A 12,050-nucleotide genomic window follows, 5' to 3' on the forward strand; every position below is an offset into this window, starting at 1 on the left:
CAAGCCTGGCACATGTGGTCAACAGTGAGCACACTAGTACATCTATCTGTATTGATCCTCTGAATCTATCTTTATTCATAGCAGGCATGTGTAAACACTCATCTGGAGTCCCCCTGTCCTTGTGATATAAGGCAGATGCTGTCAGTGCAGGCATCCAGCATGTCATATATCTCATTAGGGAATATGTGCATGTGCTGCAATCCACCTCCTACACCATCTGGGAGGTTGCTTTAGCCTCACACTGCAGGACTAATATTTGGGCCAATTAGCAATTGGAGGAACAATGAAGAGGAAGACATTTGGGATGCAAGGAGGAAAATTGCTTTGTCTGCTTAATTAAAATGTCTCAAAATAGGGCAAGTAGCTCCATGTTTTTTTTTTTTTTTCTGAAACTCCACCTCTAGTTTCTTACACTCGTCATCGTCCTCCTCTTCCTCTACCATATGCAGTAACTGTATTTAGCCACCGGGTGGTACACCATGCATGGATAAGTGAGAGCTGGGGTAATTCTTTTGACAGCTCCTCGGCCTGCTGGTGCCTGCTACAGCCTACCAGCGCAGAGGCAATCTGGAGCCATCAAAACAGCTGGCAGCCCGCCAGGGCCCATCCGCACCACTGCTCCCACTCACACTCTCACTAGTGCAAGTCTCAAACACAAGAGCCGAGACAGCCGGAGAAAGAGAGTTGGACAGACAAGCTGAGACATAAGACGCTCGAGTGTTAGAAAGCAGGACAGGAGGTCACAGTGGTGGAATATTTTGGAAGTCTTAACTAGAAAGGTCTTTCAGTCACAGAACGATCCTGCCACTGTATCCAAAAGAAAGTTCGAGTGGATTATATATTTCCAAATACAAGAACGCAGTTTGCATAAGTAATTATGTTTCTGAAGAGAAACAATTTGTATCCCTTCTCCACTCCACCTCCTCGATGTACTATGCCCTAATTCCTGTTAAATCATTAGCTACAGTCAAAACAGCTGAGAAAAGTCAAACTGACACATTAATCTAAACAGAATAATCAGCAGCATTCGGATACTGTTTGAGGTTTTTTGTCTCTCAAATGAAGAATCATGTTATCATCATATCCATATTAATCACATTCTGAGCATTAATGAGTTGACTGGATTCATAGGATTTGTTGCAAAACAAAACAAACAGCATTCTTAATAAACAAATAGTTTCAAATTATGTTTCTTGAATCTGTACATTGTGTACTTTATTCAGTTTAGTCCACTTGTGTCAGGATTCAGTCATATCGTTAACATCCTAACCAATAGCCAATCACATCCTAACAATGATCCATAAAGTGAAGAAAAACGGAGCAGAGGCTCGACACACGTTGAGCTGACACGTTTAGATGCGTGGGTTGTGATGCATTCCAACTTGAGTTAATTTTATTTTTTCAGATGATAGCACCAGCTCCTGCTGTTGTTCCTGCACAGATGTGTCACACTGTGATAATGGTGTCACATGACTGAGATCTTTTTGACATTTGCCTTGATTATGCATACAATTTGCTCTTTTTTTTTCAGTCAATTGCTGTTATTATCTTGTTGAGATGTCATGACTCGAGACTGGATATTCTACTAAAAGATAAGAATTTATAGCTCAGTTAAGTTCTCCAAGTCTAATAATATGCTTCAAGTTAATAGTGAAATTCCATTTAGTGAATGCACTTTACATCCAGCATATTTATTCATTCAGTGTGATTATGTAAATAAGCATTAAGTTCAAATTTTTTGAATAACTCCCTGAGAGCAGGCCATATTTGCAAGTGAGGGATTCAAAATGCAGCTGGCTGAGGTTTTAAATAAACAGGTTTTTAGTCAATTAAGGCAAAGTGCCATCTTTTGCTTGAAAAGACCAGTAAAGAACATAGAATTTGTTAAGAACATTAAATTTGCGGTCACTCAAACGCAAACATGCCAGTCCTTTTATTTTAATGAATGGTTGCGCTTAGTTTGTTTAGTTTGATGAAAAAATTATATAAAAGATACAAAAAGACAGTTTCTTACTTACTTTAAAAAGATAGCTGTCATGGTAACAAGAGCAACAACAAAAAGAAAAAACCCACAAAAAACAACAACAACAAACAACAACAGCAAAACAAAAACGTCTGCAGTGAATTTTCAGAGAAGCAAACAAGTTATGTGTCATGCATTTGCTTAAAAAGTGTTCAAAGAAGTTACGTTTCAGGGAAGTGTTTGAATTTGGCACACAGCAAACCTGCTTTAGGGGAGCAAAGGCAACCTCGCCACTAATACCGCAAAGTTTTTAATAGGCCTACTATGCTACATTGGTCTCAGATTAGCATCTAGTGTGTAAATTGTTCTGGTTTCATCATTGAAATGCACCCTCTCTGGATCACAGCTTATGAACTTGGGCTGCCAATTCAGTCTAAAGGAGCGGGCAACTCTGGTCCTCGAGAGGCGCAGTCCTGAATGTGTTGGGGGTTTTCCTGCTGACTAAATCAGCCTACTAGCACAGAGTTTGAGGTCAAACTCTGTGCTAGTAGGCTGATTATCTATTAATTAGAGTCAGGTGTGTTGCAGCAGGGAAACGCCCAACATTTATAGGACTGCGGCTCTTGAGGACCAGAGTTGCCCACCCCTGTCTAAAGTAACACTGACAACCAGGAAAAGTGAACCAGATTTTTTTAATGAAGACCTGGCGAACCCACCTGAAGAGTCAATAGTACATCACAAAGACCCATGGGCAGCACGTCAGCTCAGACACAAGTTTCAGGAGTAACATCGCCAGTGGTCATATTACCTTGTGGGTTAATATTGTGCTGGGCTGCAGTTACTAAATCACAATGTGATGTGTAGAATATTGAACAATGACAGATGATACTAGATGCACCTTTGTACACTGAATCCAGATTGAGTCTCTTGCTTGTGCTGCCGCCTACAGTGCACCAGGGTGTGTCTGCAGAATAACATTCAGGCATATCTGCCATGACGATGTAAGTTTTATAATTTAACAGGAGCTTGAACCTGACCAAAACATGAAAACTGCAGCCTGATTTGTGATTCCACATCGAAGCAGTTTGCTTTGATCAAAATAAACACTGCTTAGTTTTTGTGTTTGCGTTTTGGTTGATATGAGATCTGTTAATTAGAATGTCTGCTAGAAAAGAGCGCAAATCTTTTGTCAGTGGTTTTTGAGACCTAATTTTATTTACTAGCTCATATAATTATCAATGTTTGGCTTGGTGGTTACCACATTTGTCTATAGCATGATAAACTCAGAACATAGACTTAATTCTGTTTCACTCAGACTTTAAAGCCAATTCTGCATAATTGTTACTTTGTGAAAAGAGAAAATAGAAAAAAAAAAAAAAAAAAGAAAGAAAAAAAGATCAGATCCCGATATTAACTGCAAGAGTTGATTTTTGGTTTGCATATTCCAAACAAATAGTCTATAGAAATTTCCCCAATAAATAGAAGATCCTTTAGTTTTGGAACAAATAAGTGTTTTCTGACAAGGGAAGCAGGGTTTTAAGAAAAGCACAGAATTAACAAAGCAGAGAAATTATTGTGATCATTGAAAATAACAAAAAGTTTCCTTAATTTCAGTCCAAGCTTTTGGGATAATTTAAATGTATTTACATTTTTAAAAAAATGCTAGAAATGCAGGAGGTTTACAAATACTGGTTAAAATGTCAATGCGTAACACTTGTAGCCTTAGATAGTTAGAAGAACTTTCCAAACTGTTTTATTTTCCCATGAGTACCAGTGAGATCTGTACCTGCCATGAAATGAATTACCACAGGGTCAGGGCCAAGTCTGCTTTTGCTTAGACATGGAGCTTAAAGATTTCAATGTGCGACACACTCTTCTTCAATTTCTCTTCTCTAGAGGAGATGCAGATAAGTATTCTGCACCAGGTCTGACCATGAGTGAATGGTTTGATGAGGCAAATGGTTAGCAGAAGACAGCCAATTTACAGGCTAGTGTGCATGGTGGACGTGACCAGCAGTGTCTCAGCGGTGCATCAGTCACCTGCCACTCAACATAGTCCAACATCAGTCCTACATTTCCTGACTCATTCTGTCCGACTCGTGTGGATACCCATCTCCACAAGCACGCTTTTCTTACTGCCTAATAAGGCTTTCAATGTGCTGCTACAGAGCAGTTCTGTTCAGTTTAGACAAGAAGACGTCCTGACATCGTCTGTCTTTTGACACAGCTCAGCCTCAGCTTGAAATATGCTCAGAATAGACAAAAAATATTATATTCAATTTTTCAATTCAGCTTTATTTGTATAGCGCCACTTCACAAAAATGTTCTCAGGGCACTTTACAGATACATCAATTCAAGCCAGTTCATAAATAGCCTTGCTAATAGAAACCAACTGATTGTATGGAATCTTGATATTGATCCAATCCCCATCCTGAGCATGCATGAGGCGACAGTGGGAGGAAAAACTTGTCGTGATGTGGGTTTTGTTATCTTAGTTTTGGTCTCTTGTTTTGTATCTTAGTTCTGGTTTCCTGGTTTCGTTTGTAGTTTTCCTTGTTTAGTTCTCTCATGTCTGGTTTCCTGTTCATTAGTTCACCTTGTCTCATTTAGTTCATTCACTTCACCGGTGTCTCTTTTGGCTCCTGTGGATTTATGCCCCTTGGCTTCTGTTCCTCATTGCTGGTTCATTTTGTTAGCTTCCTGTGTTCGTGTGTCAAGTCCTTTTGTGGAATAAAGGTCCAGCTTTAGCACTCCTGACTCCAGTCCTGCATTTGGGTCCACCTCCTTGTGACAAAACTCCCTTTTTAAATTTTCTTTCCAAACGCCTTGATGTCAGTTTTAAAGCTTGAAGCTGTGAATTTTTTTTATTTATTTATTTTTTTATAGTAGATATAATTAAAAACTTTTTTCACTTTGGTAAAAATCATAGCGATAATGGTTTCACCTTGTGTGAGAGATTTGCATTGTATTATAGTATCTTTCTACACACAACATGTCACAGCCACAATATGCATATGACCCGAGTTGAAGGGGAACTGCAAATAAGTAGAGAAAGTTAGATTAGAAAACAGTCTTACCTCTTTCACAGGAGCGACCCAGGTATCCAGTCCCAGAGCAGTCACAAACATAGCGGTTCCAACCCTCCCTGCAGATTCCATTGTTTTGGCAGGGGTTGCTCAAGCATTGTTTGGGAAGCTCTTTAGAGCACGAGGGTTTGACCCCAGCAGCTTTCTGGACCTCTGCCAGACGTCGGACATCCTTACTCTGTCCGTCAATGAATAAATCTCGAATGCAGCCCACGTAGCCATAGTTGAGCAGTGCTGTCCACACCTCGGTTGGAAACACAAGCCCCATTTTGTTCTCTGGCAGACCCCCAAGGTAAAGATTGTCATCCAAGTCCAGTATTTCACTTTCCCCAGGGGCGGTGTAGGCAGTACGGAGGGTATTGATAGAGATGGTACCTAAAAAAAGAAATACATATGAATATATGCATTATATAAAGATAGTTTAGGTTTTTTTTCTTGTGTGTGTGTGTGTGTGTGTGTGTGTGTGTGTGTGTGTGTGTGTGTGTGTTGTCTTTTGTCTTTGTTTTTTTTTTTTTTACTTACTAATGGGTTATTAGCCATTAGCCATTAAAGCACTTCCTGATGTTTTAGATGCTAATAAGAGCTGCATTTCCCACAGAAGCACAAACATGCAAAGTAGGCCTATTTAAAAATAGTTTGATGAAGACATTTACCTAATTAGGATTATACATCTGGACTAGGTCAGGATTTTTCTCATTTAGAAAGACTGATGACTGTTGATAAGACACATTAATCATGAGGCAGCTAGTCTATTAGTAGCCTAATCTGGAATCCCAAGGAGTATCCTCCCCCTTTTCCATGGATTTCCCATAATAAATCTTTTTTTTATCTATATAGTAATGGTCATAAAAGGAATGGAGAGGGAAAGAAAAATCATTGCCACCTTTATCATTTTAGTCCTTACAGTCACACATAGCCCCCTCCTCCCAAAAAGAAAGAAAACCAACAAAAACTTAAACTAAATTCCAACCGTCTTTTTGAACTTGATTAACGGACTGCAGTCTGTGTTTTTTCACCCTGTCTCTCCTTCTGTTTGCCTCTCCAACACATAAACCTGCAATGAGGCTTTGTGTGTTTCACCACCATGATTTATCACTCTCATTCAGGTTTAATTCTCGATCTGGAGCACGGTAAACAACAGAGGACATGACTGGACTGTAAAGCTGTGGAAAAGGAAGCCCTAACTGTGAGACTCAGACTGGGTGATTAATTTGTATATGGATCTGTTACTCTCAGTGCAGGAGCCATTGTGGACTTTAATTAATGGCGGCTGCCTCCACTGCCCGCATCTTTGTCCAGTAATCTATATACCATGTTGCTGAGTACTGGCGCGGCAGAGAAACAGCTGGCTAAGGATGCTGAAAAACAAAATTGCCATAAAGTCATAATTTACATTTTGAGTGGCAGATGCATGTCACGGTAGATATGAAGGAGCTATTAGTTGACTGCTTTAGGCCAAATGGCAAAAGTCCAAACTGCTTGTTTGTGGGATAGAAGTGTAGCTTTTAAGTTACTTTTCAAGTCAACAAGCCTTGAGCCACACATGAATTTTCAGCAGGAATGCCTTGCATATTTTACAGACAAATTAGATATTAAACGGGGCATTTCACATTTCATTACAACTTCCATTGAAATGCATGAATGTACATTTCACAATTAATTATAGATATAATAATAAATATCTCCATTTCTTTTTTTCTTCCAATTAAAAGCCTTTCTTTTCCCCCTTTGTGTTTGTGCTTTTTTTTTTTTAAATTTATGTCCACAGAAAAGCCAAATCACTGCACATCCAATATGCTAATAGTTTCCATTATGTATTTTCTTTCTTGCCAAGGTGAGTCAGCTTTCTTGCAAAAGTGCCTGAGAGAGACAGCCAAGGACCTAGTGCACAATGATTAACCTGGTGCATGGTAACATGTTCCAGCTCTCTTCTCAGGGTCTTGGCCCCAGGCATCTGTTCCAGCATTTTCCTGCCGCCACCCACTGCCCCAGCTCTCTCCAGCCACAGCTGTTGAGACTTCCAAGCTTTGCACACTTGGCATGAGCCACCCGTCACACAGCCAGAACAGCTCCCTTCAGGTTATATTTAACGAGCTCACTACATCAAACTCATTAGTGAGAAAACTTTTCTCAGAGTAGTGCAGGTGCCACGCTGAAGAATGAACACCAGTATGGTCACCGGGAATTGTGACAGAAACATTTACACTCTGAGTTTTGACAGATCCTATCTTATGACAATTGGAAGTGGTTTGGAACATTGTGAATAATTCATTAACAACATAAATACTAAACGGGTCATCGTCAGGCTAATGGCCTCTTTAAATCTTAGGGTATCTATACTTACTGGAAGTCTTATTACAGTCATAAACAAGGACAGTGTAAATCTACAGTACGCATGTCTGTCTAAACTGATGCAACTTGGAGACAAAGAAAGGATGTCATCATCTCTGAGGCATCTGTTCAGAGTACTCACTTGTCAAAGTCCTGTAAGGAAGTGTGTAAACACCATCAAACTATGTTAAGTCAGAAGGCAGTACATAATGCTATGGGGATATGAGCCATTGTCATGCTTGCAGCATGAGAAACAGCATACACACCACAGCAGGACTTTCAGTATCTGTAGCATTATTCATAGCCAAAAGGAGTAGGGCACAAATGTGTTGTTGCAAATGCTACTCAGCATAAAAAGAGGAGGAGATACCAAACAAGATGAATGTAGCGATAAAGATAGCAGAAACAAGCTGTGAGGGGTCTATGATGACAGATAAGAGAGCAGATTCCGATATGTAGCAGCAAATGATACAGGAAGTACAAAGAAAGTACAGTTAAGATGAAGACGGAATTAAACAAATGGGAATTATTCATGATCAGCATTCCAACCAAGCTCAAAACACTCACTGGGCTGACCCATATGTAGTACTCTTATCATGAAACCTGAACACAGGGGTCCAAATGACAGCTGAAATCTCTCTCACACCTTCTGCATCAGCAGCCTGGCTCAACTTGGCATGATGTCCCCTAACCCCACTCACATATCCCCAAAACATGTTAGACAGGGGATTACTGCAATCCAGTTAGGGCGATACGGCCAAATCTCTCTATGTGATTGGATTCTCTGTAGAGAGAGAAGCTTGTAAGTTGGCTGTGAGGATGGGAATGTGTTTTCTATGCATGTGTGGAAGCAGGAATCTGTTTACTTTTCATGCATGTTTGTGTTTGAAGTAGTGGTTTGTGTACTCCAGCAGGAATGTCCGTGTAATGTCCCTGATGAGTGACCCGCAGCACCCCCAGCCCAGAAAGCAAGAGTGTCTTAGCATCTCTAATGCATTGAGGTTAAAAGATGCCTTTTGAAAGCAAGTGTCCATTTGCAAGTTTGCTTCCTCTCGAAAGAGCCAACTAAACTAAATAGGGCAGGGATTGTTATCTGCCATTGTTACAGCTGCAGGAAGTGTTGCACATGACGGACCCGGCTGTACATAATTATGTCTGGCTGTTGTGTTGCATTTTTCTTATGAGTGATGTGCTTGGTGGTGTGTATTAATATAACATCTGACACACAGATGAAAAGCTGAGCGAGCCATATGTTTCATGACTCATGCTCTCAAGGGACTTGTAAAATATTTTCTTATATTTAAAATGACTTTCAATCAATTAAATATTAAGAAGTATACGTAGCTGGGAAGTGAGGTAGACAATTACAGCAATATGTTGGTGTTCATGTAGGCTCCTATCTTAGCTTCAATTCAAATATAAATTGACTGATAATTTAAGGAGGATAAATCTAAATGTATAAATCTTCACTTTGTGAAGGTTTTCCATATCACTCCATTTGGGTAAATTTGCTATTTAATGCACCATTAAAGTTACATGCATCCTGGGAGAAAGAAAATCACATGAGGCCTATTCAGTACAAAGGAACAGCAAAAATTCCAGTTCTTCCATCTGAGGTGCAGTGTATACATCATTACACACCATAAACATTAGTGCTTTGTAGAGTTTAAATAAAACTCAAGATGCAGGAATTAGGAGAACTGCATAATTAGCCCAAACTATAGAGTGCAAAAATAAACGAACACTGTAAAAGGTAAAAGCTGCTTTCTAACATGAAACACTGAGTGAAACTGTCATGCTGTCTGTAGCTATTTTAGTCATTTTGTTGCTCTTCTCACATGGGAAGTCATCGTATTCCAGAGACCTTTTATGTCCTTTTTACACTTCAGTACATAAGTATTGATGCCTTAGACTTGAGAAAAGTTACTCCGAAATGTCATTAGAGCAAACCTCAGCACAGCACCGTGCAGTTGCTGTCTTAGTCCTGGGAGAGACCACCTTCTGTTTCCATGGAAACTTAGGCAGGGCAGAACAGCAAGTAGAAAGAGCTTGACGAGAGAGCTTGAGGTTGTGCGTGCATTTGAGCATGTGGGGGTGGGTGATAGGAGGGAACTAAACAGATAATGAACACAATTAGCAAGACCGTGTTCCTTTCAGTTTGGTTCACCATATCTAAATGTTGCAGATTTATGTTAGTTGAGAAGTAATAGTTTTTATATTTAAGTTCAGTGAAAGCCACTCAGTGGTTTTATATTTCTCCATATGACTGTGTTCTGTTATCTCAAGCATAGAATTGGAAACTAATATTTCTTCAGTTGAAAAAAAAATGTGACTAATAAGATTTATGACTTTTAAGATTAATTCTACATTCCTTTTATTTGTTTTTAAGTATTGAAATGACCATGCCCCGCCCTGCCTTTCTGAGCTGTTACATAGGTACTCTCCTTCCCAGGCCCTCCGGTCAGCAGACCAGCTGTTCCTGGAGGTCTTGAGAATGTGGAGGAAGCTCAGAGAGGACAGGGCCTTTTCTGTGGTGGGACCAGCTCTGTGGAACTCTTTGCCACTGCAGGTCAGACAGGCTTCACTACTGTCCGGTTTTTAATCCATTCTTGAGACTCACCTCTTTTCGTTGGCATTTGACCCAGAATGAGTTTGCTTTTATTGCTTGAATTGTTTTCATTGGTTTTATGATTTTATATTTCATTGTTTTATATTTAGTTTAATTGTTTCATGCTTTAATATTTTAATTATTTTATGTTCAGCACTTTGTTCAGCAGTAGCTGTTGGAAAGTGCTGGATATATAAAGTTGACTTGTCTTGGCTTATGAGTAGCGTAATGGATGAGCTCAGTCATTATTTAAACTGTGTATCAAGCCCAGTTTAGACCTGCAACCCCATGCTATTTTGAGGGGTAATGAAACAGTTAATCTAATTTCCACCTCTTGAGATAGAGTGGAAAACATGGTCAAGGGGTATATCTAATTTGCAGCATGACATTGCAAGGGCCCGGCTCTAAGCTCACACTAACAAATTGCTGCTTAGATAAGCAAATCAACAGGGACTAAAGCAGGGCAACCTGGGGCTTAGAGGACACATTGTAATAGGAGGTAGAGTTATTTTGTGGCAAATATGTATCTAGGATTGCAACATATGACTGCTATCTAAAGCTATCTCTCTACCATCAAAACCTTTTTTATTTATAATGAGCACAGATGTTTACAGTGAGCCTCCAGTGGTGACATGGTGGCAATCTTTGCATGGTGAGGTATATTTTCTTCTCTCAAGAAAATATTACTGTGACAGCAGTACTTTTGTTGCAGTTAAATAATTCATATAGATGGTGCACAGCGGAGCTACCACTCAAGATTTCTGCTGAATGCTGAATTACATAGTCTGTAGAAATCTACACTTGCCTGTCAGAGCACAAGGTAGTTCTTCACCACAGACAGATATATAAACAATGCACATGGGGGTAGCGATTAAAGGCCCAATCCCATTTCCTAATGTTATCCCAAAATTTACTGCATTCTGATTGCAAATCAGAAGACAAGTGGGATTCACTCACTGATCTATCTAGCTATTATTTATTGGCTAACTTTCATTGCACTACTGATTGTGTAATAACATGTGGAACTTTTCATAACCCTTTGTCAGAAGTCTGCTTCTGAAAAGTCTTCCTTTGAGGGTCACAGACGGTCATCATCAAACTAAATCAATCCTTTTTTTGAAAGAGTAAGGGTGCAGTAGCCCTTTACAAGACCTTGCATAACTGGTAGGTTTAAGTTGTAGTGAACAGAAGTGAAATGAGATTGGGCCAAAACACATGCAAACTAAAAGTGCTTTCTTCCGTTATGTGTGTTTGTTTGTGTGGTGCTTTTTATACATATAGATGTTTTTTTCTGATCTTTACCTGATCTTCCGTCTCGCTGGAAATCCACATGGTACCACTCGCCATCATTTACTTTCTTATTCACTGCCTTTGTCTTTGTAGTTCCCGAGCCCATATCTAGGAGCAAATACAGATGGCCATCCAGCATCTCAATGGCAAAAAAGTCCACTTTAAAAGTTTGGGGACTCTTGGAATCCTTTGGTTGCTGCTTGGGCTTGCCATGACTGAATAAGAGAAGGCCATTTGGCTCTGTGGTGCGGAAATCAAAGGAGATGGATCCTGTCTTCTTGGCATTCCACTTGTTGAGAATGATATAAGATTCAGGAGTCTCAAACGTGATGGGGTCCAGGGTGGCCACATTCTCACACTTAAATGCCACAGTACCATGGATCTTCATCTTGGGATCACCCTGCTTAGCCAGTCTGGACAACTCGAGTCTCACATCGTTGTTTTTGTACACAACCTGAATTGGGATAGAGACAGCAAGTTATTCCTCCAGTCATCCAAACAAACAAAAAAAAAGAGACTTACGTAATGGAATTGGACATTATGAACATTATGGAGAACAGCAGCTGTCCATTTGACTTTTCATCCCAAGGACAGTGTGTCATGAACTGAGTTTGCTTGCCTCAATCGTTGGCCAACTTTGTCACACTGCACCTATGCATGAGAAAGCTGCGTCTACATGACACCGCATGTCACTCACATCAGCTTGCTTTCTTTGCTGTCAAGTTGAAGCCTTCACAGAAAGTGCATAGTGTACTCTAACTGGGTGAGGAGT

General features: G+C 39.9%; 1 protein-coding gene across 7 annotated transcripts in view; it reads right to left on the minus strand.

The window, feature by feature from the left end:
- Window positions 1-12,050, minus strand: part of LOC306762628 (neurexin-1a-like) — a gene marked incomplete at both ends in the record, with an annotated part of 260,578 nt that overhangs the window by 145,442 nt on the left and 103,086 nt on the right. For all 7 annotated transcript variants that reach the window (XM_079249178.1, XM_079249179.1, XM_079249177.1 and 4 more), the window contains 2 exons: window positions 5,041-5,424; window positions 11,291-11,732. In XM_079249178.1, coding sequence (XP_079105304.1) covers window positions 5,041-5,424; window positions 11,291-11,732 — 826 coding nt within the window. The remainder of the gene's footprint in view (window positions 1-5,040; window positions 5,425-11,290; window positions 11,733-12,050) is intronic.

Source organism: Telmatherina bonti, assembly GCF_933228915.1.
Source record: "Telmatherina bonti genome assembly, chromosome: 11".
NCBI lineage: Eukaryota > Metazoa > Chordata > Actinopteri > Atheriniformes > Telmatherinidae > Telmatherina > Telmatherina bonti.